The sequence below is a fragment of the Echiichthys vipera genome (assembly GCF_963691815.1).
Source record: "Echiichthys vipera genome assembly, chromosome: 1".
In the NCBI taxonomy this organism is placed as follows: Eukaryota; Metazoa; Chordata; class Actinopteri; order Perciformes; family Trachinidae; genus Echiichthys; species Echiichthys vipera.
Window position 1 is genome coordinate 16,541,715 of NC_139826.1, and position 18,640 is coordinate 16,560,354.

The following is an 18,640-nucleotide window of genomic DNA, read 5'->3' on the forward strand; positions in this document are numbered from 1 at the left end:
ACAGCATTTGCTGAAATTTGCCAGCTTATACAATGAAAACGGTACGTCTGGTCACCTTTCTTTCATATTAGAGATTACAACCATCTGTTCAGTCATCTCAATCAGTTTAATGTGAACACATCTATACCTACAGTATGTTTCTGTAGGTATAGCGGTGCAGTAGAAGATTGTGTTAGCAGTACAGTGGCAACCTGTAGCCTTATGTGAATGTAATGAAATCATGGTGTATTTGACTGCAATAAGATTAGCCGGTGTTAAATTAGCTTAATCGGGTCCTGAGCCTTTGTCTCAGTTAAACCAGGATTATCAGCCCAGCCTCGTACCTTCAAGAGCAGCTGTTCCCTGCTGTGAACTGACCCGCTGTCAGCCACTGTGAGGGAAAGTGAAGACCTAATTTAAAAAAAATATTTTGAATATTTGTTTATTTTTAATAAATGTGTCAGAAAACAGTACATTCATACGAGAACTCATCAGTGTTTTCCTCCAATACGATCCATATGATGCATGTTTTTTGTATTAAATTGGTAAATAATACACCATAGGACACTCCATGGGTATCCCTTATGACTTGAATAATACCTGTCTAATAGATATAGATAGATCTAGATATATTATTCTGCATTTTGACAGTGAATATCTCTATCACTGTTTCAAACTAAATTTGAGTTCTCACAAAAGGCTATATTGAGTGGTATTATGAGAAATGCAGTGTTTTTGGAGCCTGACCCATACTGAGGACTAAAAGTCAGGATATCGCGGCTTAAATTTTGACCAAATCAGACGTCACTTGACTGGATCTTCACTGCCTTTTCCTAAAGAAAAGCAATTATATGTTTGCTCAGGGCGTGATCACACTGAATATATTCATTTCAAATCAGAGCATCTGTTACTGACAGTTACTGCAGATGGAAGAAGAAGGTTTTGCATTGTTTGTATGCATGTTACTTATTGTAATTCTGATCTGTTGAGCATAACAGAATCATAATTCTTTTTTTCTTAGCTCTGAACCCTTCTGGCATTTTGCACATTAAAAAGCAATATATTTATCACATAGAAAGCGCGTGGCACCGTTGTGACCACGCCCAGTGATCTGAGGAAAATAAAAAGAACACGAAATTACAGATCTACAATCACAATTTCACAGCTTCAGATCATCGACAGTGTGTGAACACTCATGTGCATATGTGGGGCGAGCTCAATGCAGAGACACTAAAGTCATGTGATTTCCCACGTCACAGATGCTCTGACGTCCTTGATCCTTTTTTGTCACCCTTTCTCATCTTCGTCTGTCGCCCATAACTCTCCAGTCTGATCACCATCCATTCCTCTGTAAGGCAGAGAAAGAGGCTTCGCTCTGACTCATCATATTTTACTCTTGAGCTTTCAGGCGCTTCTCTTGGCTTGTGTTTCACTGTGGAGGATAATGTCCTTGAAACATGTAAATGTCTATGTGGCTAAGTTTGGTCCTTCATCTCTCCTCTGTTTTCTGAACACAGGGGAATTTGTTGGTCTAAAAATATGGTCCATAGCCTCTGCAGCCGCATTATATTGCTGTTTTGCAGCTTAACGAAAATTGCTGTGGACTTGTGCAATATCTCAGTTCCAGAAATAGAGTGAAATATTTGTTAAAGGCAAACTATGCGTTGAATACCATTCTTAATTAATGGGCCACTTCCCTTTGTCAACTAGCTCTGTGTCATGGCAATGTGGGCAGTGTGTGCAGATGAACGATGTTTAGCTTCCTCAGAAATCCCTGCAGAGGATAGCAGCAGAAGTCCGCAAAACACATCATCCATTGGATCTCAACAGGCTCAGACGCTCCGAGCTTAGTGCACTGCGGCCGCCAAGGGAAGCCACACAACATTCATCTGCACACACTGCCCACATTGCCATGACACAGAGCTAGTTTTAAATATTAAGTATTCCTTTTAAATATAGTAGTGTTGCTGACACACAAACACACCCCTCTGTATGTGTGCTCGTGTTTTGGTCTAAGAGGAAAGAGAAGGGAGCTTGGTAGCATATTCAGCGTTAACTAATTCAGAATTCAGGATAATCACTGTGTGTGTGTGTGTGTGTGTGTGTGTGTGTGTGTGTGTGTGTGTGTGTGTGTGTGTGTGTGTGTGTGTGTGTGTGTGTGTGTGTGTGTGTGTGTGTGTGTGTGTGTGTGTGTGTGTGTGTGTGTGTGTGTGTGTGTGTGTGTGTGTGTGTGTGTGTGTGTGTGTGTGTGTGTGTGTGTGTGTGTGTGTGTGTGTGTGTGTGTGTGTGTGTGTCAGGAAGTGTGCTCAGTAGCGCAGTGATGTCTCTGTGAGGTGTGATGCTGCTATTTTTAGCCTCTGTCCTCCTCTCCTCTCGCTCTCCCTCAATCTTTGCTACCCCTCTTCATCTCTCTCCGTTGCAAAAAGGTGAAAACACTAACAAAATGGTGGAATGGGAAGAGTGAAAGCGGGAGGCACAGAGGTTATATCTACCTACAATTAAATACATGTTGTCCCTCCTCTAAGTAGCCTTAAGGTCAATTTTCCTAAAAGTTTAACCTTGCATATTTCTTATCTTTAGACACTTTGGGTACCAGACTACCATTTGAAATAAAGATCTGCTGGCTTGAAAAGTGTTCTGCTGCACAGCAGGAGTTTGTAGTGACTAAGCCAACAGTGGCCTGGAGGTGGTTTAAACAGCCATAATAAAATATAATGAAAACTGAGATCAACAAAATGGGTTTCCGGAATAGTATAATAATGTGCAGGTTGTTAATTTTCAACCATTTATTGTCATTTATTGTTGCTCTAATACTATCACACTTTAATACTATCATACATACTTTCATTCGTTGAAACAAAACAAAACACAAGAAAACAAAGACATGCATTGATTAGGTAATATTTTGATGCACCATTTGATAAACAGCGGTTTTGATAAATCTAGCAGGCGGATATTGTATCAACACAATTACAGAACATTGTTACAGAAGGTACATGCAGTATTCAACGAGCTGATTGTGTTATATTTTAATATTAATGTACATGTTGTTTCAAGTGAAACTGATTAATACAGAAATTGTCTTGATTTTAAATGTTGATTCAGTTGTTTTTATTGAATCCATTGTTAAGCCCCTTTCACACAGAAATTCTGCAGTGGAGCTGTAATGATGGTCCACCGTGAGGCAGGCTTTGGAATATTAGATCTCACTTAGTTGTGAGTGTTTGTGTCAAACAGATGTGAGATTGTGACTAGTGATAGACTGATATATCGGCCGGCCGATATTATGGGCCATTATTTGCATTTGCAGAGGCACTGGGAAGGTTTCATCCACCAGTGAGCTCTGGAGCTCAGCGCTCAATCAGCTAGCGTCGGGTCTTGTGGCGCGTGTGGCTGGAGGCATCCAGAAAACCAGCAGGCTCACGGCTGATGCGGGCTGCCGCGTTCACGGATAGTTTTTTCCCATCATTATTTACAGACAGGCGTACACAGGCAGCTCTGTGTTGCTGGAGACGTCTTTTTTCAATAAAGTTCAATAAAAGTTCCTTTTTAAAAAAAATTGAGACTCGTAACATTTTTTATCATCATTTAATTGAGGGAGCAAAAGCAGTATCGGCTCCAAAGATCGGCTCAAGAAAATCGGCTGTCCGTATCGGTCATCGGCTAAAGCAGATTAAAACAAAACATCGGCCCTAAAAAAATCCATGTCGGTAGTTCCCTAGTTGTGACATGTAGTTTGGTCATGCTGGGTGTTTCTGAAGGTCCCCCCTTTTTAGCTTCTGTATGATTTCAGTACCTACCTATACCTACTCCGCGTCTCTGTCCGTCTCACTTAAACTTTTCTAATTCTTTCTTTGACTGCACAAATACAGCTCATGAGTAACTCAGCACTCATTATCTCTCTGCAAACAGTAGAGCCAGACACGAAAATTAGACGATACCTGCTGATTCATCAGCTGGTATTAGCTTACCACAGGTATGTGTCGGTGTATGTTCCAGCTGATAACAACAAGAATTTTCCCTACAGAAATGTCAAAGTTAATTTAAAAACATGCGCCTCCTAAGAAATGTGTATGTCAGATTGATGACTTAAAACCCCAATATTGTTCATTCCTCTGTTATTATAATGACGTAGCCCATAGTCCTCGTAAGTTGAAAGCGTGTGACACTTGATTCTAATCAACATTGGTAAGTGCCCCAAATCCCCATAAAAGGGCAAGAGACTGCAGGGCCGTGTGCAAACAGCCACACACGTTGGGAGAATCTGGTCAAGAATGCCCAAACAAAAGTGTACAGGTGGTGGAGCACCAGACTTGAAACGCGGAAAAACGTTTTGCAATGAGGTACTTCTGGAGGCCAAACGGGTTGGCATATTTACAGTAGCAGCGTCAGTGGATGTACGATAACATGCAGAGAAGAAAGTCCATTGTGGTGCACTTTAGGTCACCTATTTGAGTGTATGCCTCATGTGCCATATTTCAATTTGCAGCATTGTGGGTTTTACCTCAACACTTGGCTGCATGTTGTCCTTTTCAATTCAATTCATGCTTTATTGGCATGGAAAACAAGAGTTAACATTTCCAAATAAAAACCGTCGCTCTTTTTTTCGTTCTCTCTTGAGCTTTACTATCCAGTGTGTAGTGTTTATTTATTTTAAAGGACGATATTGCTTTAAAATAATGAAACTATTTATTAAAAAATGTCATAAATGCTAAAAATTTCATATCCTAGGATATTAATTAAACAAGTCGCTCCTTGTATGTATTTTTCTGGTTTTGGTTAGGTTGTTTTGATTAACTTTGACTCGACAAATATAAACCACACAGCACGCTATCTAACCGCACTGATCACAGTTCTGTGTTCATGCAGGGGTGGAGAGATAAAGGATTAGAGGAAGGAGAAAACAATTGGGACAACCTGGGGGTTTGGTGGGGGTGGAGCTTTGAAATCTCGTATAACACATCCAGTAAGGCTCTGTGTTCACACATATATGATTTGATATGTTTTTGATGCTGTTCCATTTAAATGGTAGGAGTAATACTGGGGTATCGGCATGGGGAAAAAAATACTTCTTTTCATTTAACTGTTTTTGGAAAAGCTGTTGCAGCCATTTCACACCACCACTCTTCTCAATATGAAGAGCAAGAGACAAAGAGAGTGAGAGAGGCAGGGTTTGTGTGACCATGATGTCATGATTCAGATGATCAAATTAACCAGGTTCTCTCCCGTTATGCTCTTCTACAATGAGGTCCTTCTCTCTCCCATCTTTGAAACTGCCGTAAGCAGTTTACGTAACAAAGCCACAAAATCAGTGTTGGACTTGTAGAAAGATTCTTAAGTCTCCAAGAAATATCACAAATGTAATTGGGATACTCCTGTATTAGCAGTTCACTGTGTGTTTTCATAAACATGTATTAGTATTTGAAATAAAAGCCTCTCAGCAAAGTGAAAATCCTCATTCATGTTGAGATTATCACACTTAAAGATTTAGTGTCTAAATCCCATAGTGATTTGTGGCAGTATGCGTGTGAAAGTGGCTTTTTTACTCTTTCCTGAATATTGCTTTAACAAAGACAAGAAGATGGGGAGTAAATTTTATCTGCTCTTGTTTAAATTAAGTAATTGATTAATTTTTAACTGGATCCTGCACTACTAATAAACTCATAGACATAAATTTGAGTGTAATTGGATAAAACGCTTGCTGCTGATAATGAAGTTTGTCACGATACAAGAATTGAAAAGTAGAAAAGAATTTGACTCAAAACCTGTTTCCTTACCAAGGAAAAAGGTCCTTCGCAAACAGAATAGGATTTTTTTTCTTTATAAAAAAAAAGAAATCCAGCACAGAAAAGGTCCCTGAACACAAAAATACATTGCTGATTTTCTTTCCCGTTTCATCTGTGCAACTTTGAGTTGTCATTGGAATTGTACATCTGCTTTTCTTATATCTTCGATGCTTTCAATACTATTGAATGTGGATGTTGTATTGTTTTGAAACACGTATTGAAAAGTATTGAACTATCAATACTTGACAACGTTGTTGAAATGAGGAATGGAACCTGTTATGCTGAACCTTTTTAAACTTCTTAATTGAATCCTTCCCCCTTACGTAATATCAAAAGTACTGTAAGAATAACAACCTCTGTGTTGTTTGACCGCTGACGTGTGTCTTCACTCTAGAGATGCGCACACACACACACAGGCATGCAGGCCTTGTTTGCTGGGATTTTAAGGCCACAGTGTGTTTTTCTCAGTTGTCCAATCACAGTCATCCAACAATGTCCTACACAACATTAGAAGTAAGGCTTTTGTGTGTTTGTGTGTGCGTCTACGTTTGTGAGCTGGATTCCTCAGCCATGTGACTGTCAGTATTCATCACTGGTCTTCCACATGTCTCTGATCAGCTGATTGCCTCCAGTCACAAGTCCGGTAGGCCTGAACAGTTTCTCTCTCTCTCTCTCTCTCTGTGTGTGTGTGTGTGTGTGTGTGTGTGTGTGTGTGTGTGTGTGTGTGTGTGTGTGTGTGTGTGTGTGTGTGTGTGTGTGTGTGTGTGTGTGTGTGTGTGTGTGTGTGTGTGTGTGTGTGTGTGTGTGTGTGTGTGTGTGTGTGTGTGTGTGTGTGTGTGTGTGTGTGTGTGTGTGTGTGTGTGTGTGTGTGTGTGTGTGTGTGTGTGTGTGTGTGTGTGTGTGTGTGTGTGTGTGTGCGTGCGCGCGCGCGCAGGGTCAATTTACAGCAGTAAATTAGCAAAATAAAGTTCTAACAGTTTCATAGCAAATCGCCCCTAAACACTACAAAGTACTCAGAAATCGTTGATAACCGATCGTCCAATCGCTTAACCCCAGTGTGCGTGAATGTTAAATTATGGCCAAACCATATCTGCATTCCTCAGTCAGTATGAGCCTCTGTTAAACAGTTCCCACAACTTATGTGACCATTACGAGCCATGTGCTCATGACTGTGAAAACATAGAACCCAGTGTTTCCTCTGGGTCATACTGTTTTAACAATTAGTGGAAAGGAAGTATAAGTAAACTTCCCTGTCAGCCCTCTACGGTTGCAGCAGTATATATCATGTTAATTGGCAGTTATCAAACCATGTACAGTTGCTTTTCTGCAGTTTTGGTTGGGGGGGGGGGCAATTAGATCAGGGGGAGAATCTCACATGCATGCGCTCATCTCTTTTACTCCCTGTGACACACACACACACACGTGCAGCGGATAAAATGTAAAATGAGAAAAGGTCCCTGCACCTTTTTGTTCTTTCTCATTTCTTTTGTTCAAACGGGAGATATACAGTTTCAAATTTATTTGATTTATTTTCAAAAGGAGGACTCATAATACATACTTCCGTTAAATTCCTTTAAGGGTCATTGTATTACGCAGTAGTTATTAGGAGATGGTTATCATGACAATCTCACACCATTGCATCCCTGCCGCCCTCTTTTGTAAGGGTTTTAGTTGAACTGAAGTGAGTCAGTATCAATAATATCTCCAGATGATATTCATTTTTATTCTAGCCTACTTGACAAACTGGACACCTCAGATTTTGTCAAAAATTAAGACATGATATATGATCTACTGAACTGAAAGCATCAAAGTTTTGAAATGGTTTTGGATGGTAACGTAAAATGATAGAAACCCTGGCCCTTGGCATAAGTTGTATTCCTCAAATACTATGACGCGTCTTTGACACATTTTGCCCTGTTTTCAGTGTGCTCGGGTGTGGATCCCTGATGTAGAGGAGGTGTGGAAGTCTGCAGAGCTGACCAAGGACTACAAAAATGGCGACGCCTCGCTGCAGCTCATGCTGGAAGATGGAACGGTGAGGATGGCTGGAGGTGTAGGCAGGGGAGGGATCAGTCTCTTCCTCTTTGTTTTTTCTCCTCTCAGCTCTTTGTGTTGCATCCTCTGTGTCTCTCTGCCTCAGAGACACTTCAAAGTGCTGTGTCTCATAAGTGGTTATTGGTTTTACCATTAGCACTTTCCACAAATGAGACCAGCTTGCAAAGAGGCCCCAAGGAGCATTTTAAATGTATAACGGTAAATGTAATTCATCAGCCTGGATTACAAACAGCTTGTGGCACAAAGTACTTCTGTTAATGGAATCATGCTAATCCAAAAGTTGACAAAGAGGCAGAGCGCTGAGGTGGGCTGAGTGAAGCCCGGCTCGAAGCTACCTAGCTAGCATAGGCTAACAAGCGAGCTAGACTGCTTTGCCAGGAGTACTTATAATACTAAAAATGAACTTTAAGAACTTTAAGCCTTAATATATTTTGAAAGAGTGAGTCAATATAAAAACGTACCCCCATACAGCTTTCATGAACAGGGGAATTAGCTGGAGAGTCAAAACTGTTTTTTTCTTCTGTATTTGCTCTGTTTTGGAGCAAGCCTCAAGTGGGCTGCTAGATGAACAGATTTTGACAATTCCAGGTTGGCTTTTTTCTCACGCTCTGGGGTTGGTAGGTTGGGTCAAGAAAAAAGTGACAGATTTTTGGTGCCACTCCAGGCCAAGGGCAGATCTAGGATCTTTTTTTAAGTGGTCAAGGTTATTTGTGTAGCCAAATATCAGATAGCATGTCTCAGTAGGCCCATAGCAGCAACGGTTTTAACATAGCTCAAGCTCCTAATGAAACCCCCTTAAAAAAGTCTTTGAACAGTGAAATAAGACATTTATGCATGTTTTACAGTTTCCCATGAAGTGCTGCTACCATTTTGTCATTTGCTGTTGATCCACTTGCAATGAATGAAACAACACTTTTGGTTGTGCAGCCCTGGTGGAGTTATGCTCTCTATGTTTTGAGCTGCTGTGGAAGAAGTAACTCACTCAGTTGGCCAGTCAAGCAATCCGGATGTTTGCTAAAAAGGCTTCCTGGAAAAGAAGCCAACAATATTTATAAATAAAGCATGCATCAGAAAGAGAAAGAGATCCATTTAAAAGTGACGTAAAATCTTTCCACACAGAGAAAAGGGAACCAAGCTGAAAACAAGATCAATACAATACAGCTTTGAACGACTGGTGATTTTGCTCCAGAGCCATGCCAAATCAGTAGCCTGTCTCATGACTTTTTGAGAACATATGCATGAAATACTGAATGAAAGCTTTAAATGGGAAGGGGCATCTGTTATTGATTATTTAAACAGTCGCCACTGTTAATCAGCCTAGGGCAACCAGACAACTGGAATACATGTAAATGAGCTTAAGCATGTGCACCCTTAAGAAATCTCTTAATGGAATTTATCACAGGACTTTTTTTAAGATCTGGGGAAGAAACCTTTTCACTTTTGGCTGTTAACAATAAACACGGGCATGTATGAACGTAGAATGCACTCATAGAAAGGATGGCTGATGCTTGTTTTAAGAAAATCAACACATGATACAAAATGATATCATAGCCACAGAATTCACAGGTACTAATCATTATTCATTGCTGCTGGACAAGGGTATCATCTTAATACGTGCAATAAGTAAAAAGATCTTAATCCAGGTCGCAGCCAGCCTTTTGTTTCAAATGTATGGTGCTTTGTTTGATACTTTCCTGTATTGCTCCGTTTTCCTGGTCATCTTCAGAGCATTGAGCACAAATTGGACCCCAAGACGAAGAATCTGCCTTACCTGCGAAACCCCGACATCCTGGTGGGTGAGAATGACCTCACAGCGCTCAGCTACCTCCACGAGCCGGCCGTGCTGCACAACCTCAAAGTCCGCTTCTTCGACTCGAAGCTCATCTACACTTACTGCGGTACGTGCCACTTTAACTGTCTTGTGAAGGCCTTATGTATGTTGTCAGTATATAAATTCATACTTCCAAACAACCAACATTGAAGAAATGGTAATGTAAAAAAAAATTAGCTTTGAGTCGAGAGGTGAAAATATGGTGAAAGAGAGTTCATCATAGTCCTTATCACCTGCCTGCACTTGTCTGCTACATCTAACAAACAACATGAAAACATTTAACAATCAATATGTCAAATGAAAATTAGATTGTCATTGATTTCCATTGTGTTTATAGCTCAGTTACAGAAAACAATAGAAACCTCATTCATCTTTTTGCACTTATTATGGCATGCTAATCAGCTGAATAATGTTTGAAAGTGGATGTTTTACAGTTTATTAGTTAAGCACTGCCTTGATATCTGTGACCTTCAATAAGTGTATTGTATTTACACTATAAGTCAAGCATTTTTTCAAGCAGAACTCGTCGCTAATGAGCTGAAAACATCTACAGTATATGATTTTATTACACAGCTTTGTTGAATACTTTATTCTGATTGTCATTTAGATCATTCTACAGTCTGTTATTTATGAACAGCATTGACGCAGTTCTGATCATAGACTCTGAAGAACCAGTTTAAAAAATTTTTTTTTTATTGATCAATAAGGATTTATTTCTTTAGTAAGTAGCCGTGTGATAAGTGGGATAATGCAGAGGGAGCGGGTCATCATTGTGAATTAAACCCCTTCAGTGGGTATGCGTCATCCTCTGGGTTCTAATTCGCAATGTACATATACATGCAAATATATTATAATCAGTTTCATTTAGTTTCCATCTTTTTTTTCACTCAAATAGTCACTTTTGTTCTTGAAACCTTTGAATCACCACTTGCTGTTGATTGAAATGTTTCGTTTTTTTGCTACAAGTCTGGAGACATGCAAGATCCCTCTCTCTATTGAACTTATTGAGAGCACTTTGGACTTTAACACCTTCAATTCTGATAATCAACAAATGCAGTAGGCCTATATGCTGTATTTCAATTACACTTCCTATCCTCTCGGTTTGGAACAACGCATCTCAGTGTGTCACCTGTTTAAATGTGGTCCAGTTCAGCAGCAGGTGAGCTCATCTCTCTCCCCTCTGTTTCGTAGGAATCGTTCTGGTGGCCATCAACCCGTATGAGACGCTGCCAATCTACGGATCAGACATCATCAATGCCTACAGCGGTCAGAACATGGGAGACATGGACCCACATATCTTTGCTGTGGCAGAGGAAGCTTACAAACAGATGGCCAGGTTTGTTTGTGTGTGTGTGTTACCTGAGTAGACTCGGTTCTAGTATCCTTGTTGCTCAGCCCTCCCTTTCTCTTCTGGGTTTGTAGGTCAAAGCTGAGCCAGAAATAGGTCATGGTGGTCTCACCGTCTCTCTCCCTCTCTTCCTTGCTCTAAAAATAACGCTTTTTTCTACGGGAGTCAACCAGTACAACTTGTCAATTCCCGTCTGGCAGTTTTTGTCATCACACACAAACACACAAGCACACACACGTATACTAACAATATTATATAGCAAGTTTATGCAGCACTCAGATCTCCCTCCTTCCTTCACTAATGCAGGGTAGTTTAACTTGAGGCTGGCAGGAGTGTGATGTCCAGTATGATGAAGCACTTGCCATAAAGTTGTTCTGCTCCATGCAGGAGCACCTTTCATTCAGTGTAGGGCTGCGTAAGGAATTATATTCATAATCTTAGATGTTACAGCTGTAGCCTGTCAAATCTCAGTGGGTGGATTGTGCCAAAGTCTGGGGGCTTTAACCACAAAGGCCCAGACACGCTGTGTCACCAGCAAAGACCAGGGAATAACCAGCAGATCCCCACAGATCTATTTTGACACGCAGGTACATAAGGAGTCAGTATATCAATGATATGTTTTAGACCAAGGAAGTTTAGTGCCTAAAATGTTTAAATCTGTATGAAACCCAACAGGGAGCCGGTGTAAATCACCTAGCATGGGGGATAATAATGAAGCACATATTTTATATAAAACTGAATATATTAAAATAAATAATAAATAAGATACTAAATATGTAATTAGAAGTATTTTCTATACTGAAATGAATCAGTAGGAGGAGGCAGTGCTGTTCAGGATTTTAGCTCAGTTCTTTGTCGAGGGGAGCCTGTTTATATATTAAAGCATGCAAGAGGCACAGAGGGTTAATAAGGTGTGTTAACACCTGCTTTTTCTGCAGGGACTGTAAGTGTCTGTTGATGATAGCATCTGACACTTACAGTACTATCTGCCCATGTCACACCTCTGGCATTGTTTGTGCCACACTCTAATTATTCAACCATCTAACTTCGCAGGGTCGGTACACACACACACAGGTATCACAGACATCACCACCTTTAGCCCTATCTTCAACATATGAACTAAGGCTAAACACTAAAACTCTAAAACCTTATGCTAGTCGGAGTCGATACATAGCTTCTCTTGACTGGTGACATTTTAGCGCATGGCCAAAATCCTTCACAGGTTTTTAAACCTGTGATATGTACATTTTCTTTATGGTGTTGTTATTTTTGTTAAATCTTACAGGGATGAGAGGAACCAGTCGATCATTGTGAGTGGGGAGTCCGGAGCAGGAAAGACGGTATCGGCCAAATATGCCATGAGATACTTTGCTACGGTCAGCGGCTCCACCAGCGAGGCCAATGTAGAGCAGAAAGTCCTGGCTTCCAACCCCATCATGGAGGTGAGGACAGGAGGCTGAAAAAACATGGATTACTTCCAGTTTCCTACGGACACGTAAAGAAACCCAGTGAAATGCAACTTTGTATAATTTGTCTTGCATCATTTTTACTGGCAGTTTGCAGATTGATGCTTGTTTTCCCTTTCAAATTAATGTGCAGTATATTCACAAGCTTACTTGATATATGGGTGATATGGGCTGAATGTCACACCGCTTGTCCTTCTCTTATCTCGCTCTTATCCACTGGCATTTACTTACTCCCTTCCTTTAGTCTCTCCTCTACACTCTGTGTTTTCCTGGCCTCGAGCTGCTCTCCACTGTCATAACGCCGGCCTCGTCTTAAGTGTGTGTGCGTTTTGTATTTCTTCCTGTGGAGTCATAAGGACACAAGGGCTTGGAAAACTCCCCTGTGCCCATATGCCACCGCCCCTCCCCCCTTCCTCTACCTCCTGACATCCCCCACCCTGCCCATCCTTTCCACCCGCTCTACTAATGTCACTCGGCTTCCCGGCCACCACTTTTACCTCATCAGAGACGAGCTGACAGAATGAATAGAAAGCTTTCTTTCATTGCAGTGATGTCATTTCAGCCTTCAAGCCTGGATGCAGAGTAGATGGTTGCATTGAAACTTTATAATTTTACCAAACCTGTGTGTGCGTGAGAGAGAGGGTGAGTGTTTGTGCGTGGTGTTTATGTGTTTGGCTGATGCAGGCAGACATCAGAATATCTGCTCTGCTGAAAGACTCCTTGTCTGCAGTAAAAGACTGTGTGTTTGGCCTCAACTCAGCAAGAACCCTCTGTGCTCACACAAGACTTAACTGTGTTCAAGCCGGCTGTATGGAGCGCGTGTGTGCGTGTTTGCGTGTGTGCATGTGCGCGTGCGTGCACGTGTGTGTGTGTCCACCCGTCTATCCTGTGTATCGAACTAAAGGCTGCTGACTACAGTGTAATTATTTGCCTATATAGCAGCACAGCAGTGCAGAGAAAAAAACTAATTTCAGGTTGTAAAACACAGTATGGGAGGTTCAAGCCTACTAGTTTTTGGAACAGGTGTATAGTACTTTTGAGAGTCAGGTTAAGCTGTTTCCAGTTTTTGTGCTAAGCTAACCAGCTGCTCTAAGTTGAAAACTTATTTTTCTTCCGTCTCTCAGGCCATTGGAAATGCAAAGACCACCCGAAATGACAACAGCAGCCGCTTTGGGAAATACATAGAGATCGGCTTCGACACCCGCTACCGTATCATCGGCGCCAACATGAGAACATATCTGCTGGAGAAATCACGTGTGGTGTTTCAGGTGAATGCACACATAACGCAAATTCAAGTTTGTATGAACTCACACACACACACACACACACACACACACACACACACACACACACACACACACACACGCACACACGCGGGGTGTTCTGTATACTCTTTTGTGTTTATTTTATTGGCTGTCAATTATTCCTGCCTCAGCTACCACATATCCATGCACAGAGTATGGAAGCCAAAATCTGTGAGTTATAGCTTTATCTTACCTCCTAGTTTGAGCCATTATTCTGCAAAAATCCCAAATGGAATTGTATTTATCTGTAAACAGAAAACTGCTGCACACATTACAATAAAACTACATGTAAGGTGTTAATGTGTGTTTGGCCCTCGGCCCTTACATTAGAACGTCATATTAAAAAGACAGACTGTCTCCCTAATTTGTAATTGTAAATGACACAACACACACCTAAACACACAGCTACAGGCAGACTGGGACCATGACTCAGCAGTTAATTGACTTACATGTGACTCTTGTGTCGCTACACCCACCATACGCACACATGCACATACAGTTTGGACACAAACCATATTAATGTAAAGTTGTTCTGACTTAAGCCATGAGCCTTTTTGTGCATGTCCTATGCTCCTCTTTCTTCCTGCATTCATTGTCTCTGACTCTACTATCACTTTCAAATGAAGGCGAAAATAATATTCTTTTAAAAATTAGATGTTTCACCTCTGTTCTGTCTGACTGGTGGGGAGTCTACAGACCCTTACTTATTTTCCCACAATTCAGTGTTAACCATCATCAAAAAGTTTAAAATGTTCTCACTTTTGAATGTCAATGCTTAAAGTCCTCACAAATATGAAGGAGTGCTGTCAACAACACACGCACATACACACACAAACACACACACAAACAAAGTAACAGTCACACTGCCTCTGGTGTGCTTTAGAGCAGAAGAAGTTTGCAGTAATAACTTCCTTCTCCACAAAGACAAGTAGGAGGAAACAAAGTGAACAATTCAACAGTCACCCCAGGTTACAGTACGGCACTCCTTTCCTACCCCCGTTCCTCTCTCGCGCGCACACGAGCATGCTCTCTACCTCTCTCTCTTTCCCATTTCAAAGACATTCTTCCCCTATATAAATCCTTCTTCAGATATACTTTTCTTTCTGTCATTACTGCCTCTGCAAAGTCTCAGAGATGCCAAATCACTGCACATGTTTAACAAGCATATATGATTATTATTATTATTATTATTTTTATCTCACAACTTTAATTTTTTGTGGTTGTGTCCAAGTTCTATGAATATCAAGTTTACCTGCTTTTTTTTAAAATTGTATAGTCAGCGGGTGTGTTTGCTCACTGGTGGAGCCTGTAAGGCAGCGTCTAGATAAAGAAGGATATTCTTTACACACACACACACACACACACACACACACACACACACACACACACACACACACACACACACACACACACACACACACACGCACACACTGCTGTCATTAGACAGCACTGTTGGGGAATGAGGATGTTGACAGAAAACACAATCACTTTCTGTCTCACATTTTTCACATGCTTGTGTGCGTGTGCGTGTGTGCGTGTGTGCGTGTGCGTGTGCGTGTGTGCGTGTGTATTATTTAGTCTAGAAATTAATCTGTAGCTCCATAGCTCTATGATCAATCAGGTATCACCTCAACATGGGTATGGGAGAGCATGCACAGGTGGGCCAACTCTTGCACCCAACTTGCCACCTCCAGATGTTAAACTGTTATACTGTATAATGTAAAGCACAAATGACTATACATTAACACAGACACGTGTGATTTTCCCTGCATGAATGTAGGCCAAAAAAGGGTATCATGTGTAGATCAATATGATTAATGTATCTAAATAAACTGAGCATAATGTAGGTGGAGCACTTCTGTCACATCACATATCTTCATGCTTTCTTTCAGGCGGATGAGGAAAGGAACTATCATATCTTCTATCAGCTCTGTGCATCATCCCATCTGCCCGAGTTCAAGACTCTGAAGCTGAGTAAGTCTCACGCACGTGCGCATTCATCGACACACACAGAGCTGCACAGTGACAGTTGGCTTTAACTGTACAGTCACACCATAAGCAATTACAAAAAAAGCAGTATCTTAAAATCTGCTCACTTTCTTGCGCCGGAGGGAACAACTTATCGTTTTCATGTTTACATGACACAGACACATACTGTATTATCTGACCGAGAGCACTTACATTAGAGACCGCAGTTCAGAATCAACAGTGAACACAGTGACTCGTTGTAAGAGCAGTGTTTTTTCTGAAACTGAACTGAAAACTGAACTGGGGGAACTGAAATAAGAACCGCTTTCAACTTTAACATTAACTGGAACTGATCCAGTTTTTAAAAAATATTTCTACTCCACATTTCCAAGGAAATTTTAATAAAGAGCACTGCCAGATATCAGATTTTATCAGTTTTATCAGTGCAGACGTATCAAACTCATTGACTCTGTGGTTTAGCATGATCTCATACAGAGTGTCCCCACTGTGGACCTGCACCTGCTCATCCTAGTCATGACACACACACATACGCACATGCACACTGCTGGCGCTGTCACTTACAGCCATTCAGTTGGTATTTTCTCTCTTTCCCTCACACTCACACAGCTGCTGTCCTTTCCTCTCCTGTTGACTTCCTGGCTTAGTAAATGGAGGGGTTGTCAGTGCCTCTCGTTGCCAGGCAACAGGCCATGCCTTAATTCAGTGTAAGGTGTGCATAAAGAAGCCGATTGTGGGAAAGTTGAGCAAACATAATTCTTACATTCTTGAATGTATTTTTTTTTCTAAGAATCCTGAACCATCTGCAAAAATGTGATATAATGATATGCACTGGTGTCAAAGTGTATAATTTTAACAGAGAGAAGCTAATCAGAAAATAAATGTTTTTATTTCTTAAATGAGGCACAAGCTATTTTCCAAAGCAGCTCTGTATGATAAAGGGGGATACTGTAATAGCACAGTTGAACACAAGTTGCACAAGGTAAAACTGCACATGCTGCATGTTTTAGTAATTTATTCACCCTCTCTGTCTCTTCACTCAGGCAGTGCAAACGACTTCTTGTACACCAGGCAGGGCCGCAGCCCAGTTATTGACGGTGTGGATGACACCAAGGAGTTGTCCTCCGCTCGCCATGCCTTCACGTTGCTCGGTAACATGTACACCGTCACATATAAAAATAAATATACAAGGAAATGTTTCTGGAAAATGTTCACATTGTAACAGCTCTTAAAATTTGTGATAATTTAAGGATTTCACAATTCATCATTGGGGTCACAACTCACTAATAACGTGTGCGTGTGCGTGCGTGCGTGCGTGTGCGTGTGCGTGTGTGGTGTGTGTGTGTGTGTGTGTGTGTGTGTGTGTGTGTGTGTGTGTGTGTGTGTGTGTGTGTGTGTGTGTGTGTGTGTGTGTGTGTGTGTGTGTGTGTGTGTGTGTGTGTGTGTGTGTGTGTGTGTGTGTGTGTGTGTGTGTGTGTGTGTGTGTGTGTGTGTGTGTGTGTGTGTGTGTGTGTCCATTTCCCTCTCCCTCCAGGTATCAATGAGTCCTATCAGATGGGGTTGTTCCAGGTTTTGGCTGCTATTCTTCATCTGGGAAATGTGGAGATAAAGGACAGAGACTCAGACAGCAGCGTCATTGCTGTGAGGATAATATTTATACTCCAGTGCAGATTGTCAGTGAGACAAGTTAAAACTGATGAATGATATTTACAACTTTGTATCTAGAGCCTGTATTAGACAGAAATCTAAAAAGAAATATATGGTTGGGTCTGTTGGGTAATAAGTCAGTACTGCTTATTCCATCCTGTGAGAGAGAGATGGTGTCATTGCGTTGTTGGACTCCTGTATCCAAAAAATATTATTGTTCAAAAGTTTTGTGAAAGAGTCCAAATGAGGGAATCCACTTTTTATTAGCTGAAGTCTTGTTGGGTTTCTTCTAGCGATGATTAAAATCTTCTCTTCTCCCTGTAGCCCAACAATCGCCACCTGACGGCATTCTGCGAGTTGGTAGGCGTGAGCTACCAGGACATGTCCCAGTGGCTGTGCCACAGGAAGCTGAAGACGGCCACAGAGACGTATGTCAAGACCCTCCCCCGTCTGCAGGCCACTAACGCCCGTGATGCGCTGTCCAAACATATCTACGCCAAGCTCTTCAACTGGATTGTGGAGCACGTTAACAAAGCCCTAATAACCAATATCAAACAGCACTCCTTCATCGGGGTCCTCGACATCTACGGGTACGTCTGTGCGTTCACCGTCTGTGTGGAGTAACTAACGATCTGAGGTTTTAAATGTATCTCATTAGTCGTTTTTGTCTGTATTTGTGTACACTACAGCTCAATACAGTAGTGAAGAAAATTGCAGGTTGACTCCTCTGTTCTTCCTCTCAAGGTTTGAGACGTTTGAGATCAACAGCTTTGAGCAGTTCTGCATCAATTACGCCAATGAGAAACTCCAGCAACAGTTCAACATGGTGGGCAGCATGCGAGTCATATTTACAGATGTGAAATGGCGTGTTTTTAATTCTTTGATTCGTGTACTCAGCTTAATCCCTATGTGTGTGCGTGTGTGTGCAGCATGTGTTCAAGCTGGAGCAGGAGGAGTACATGAAGGAGCAGATCCCTTGGACCCTGATTGACTTCTACGACAATCAGCCCTGCATCAACCTCATAGAAGCCAAGATGGGAGTCCTGGACCTGTTGGACGAGGAGTGCAAGGTACATTTTTTTTTACCTAGTGCTTTACATGTTTTGACGGTCGACCTGTCAGGGCCTCCCACCACACACTAGACCCAAATCTCCAACACCTACACTTCTCACAGTTCACATCCGGTTTCAGCTGCAGGAGCTCTGAAACCCAATATGACCACTTTCTAGAAAACTGAA

The 18,640-nt window shown here is 41.4% G+C and overlaps 1 protein-coding gene across 6 annotated transcripts in view; it reads left to right on the forward strand.

The window, feature by feature from the left end:
* The window catches only part of myo5aa (myosin VAa), a 53,492-nt gene that overhangs the window by 6,042 nt on the left and 28,810 nt on the right, over positions 1-18,640 (forward strand). For all 6 annotated transcript variants that reach the window (XM_083921272.1, XM_083921276.1, XM_083921275.1 and 3 more), the window contains exons 2-12: positions 7,690-7,800; positions 9,547-9,718; positions 10,843-10,987; positions 12,285-12,441; positions 13,590-13,733; positions 15,662-15,743; positions 16,799-16,906; positions 17,290-17,396; positions 17,727-17,992; positions 18,147-18,228; positions 18,332-18,472. In XM_083921272.1, the coding sequence (XP_083777398.1) occupies positions 7,690-7,800; positions 9,547-9,718; positions 10,843-10,987; positions 12,285-12,441; positions 13,590-13,733; positions 15,662-15,743; positions 16,799-16,906; positions 17,290-17,396; positions 17,727-17,992; positions 18,147-18,228; positions 18,332-18,472 (1,515 nt within the window). The remainder of the gene's footprint in view (positions 1-7,689; positions 7,801-9,546; positions 9,719-10,842; positions 10,988-12,284; positions 12,442-13,589; positions 13,734-15,661; positions 15,744-16,798; positions 16,907-17,289; positions 17,397-17,726; positions 17,993-18,146; positions 18,229-18,331; positions 18,473-18,640) is intronic.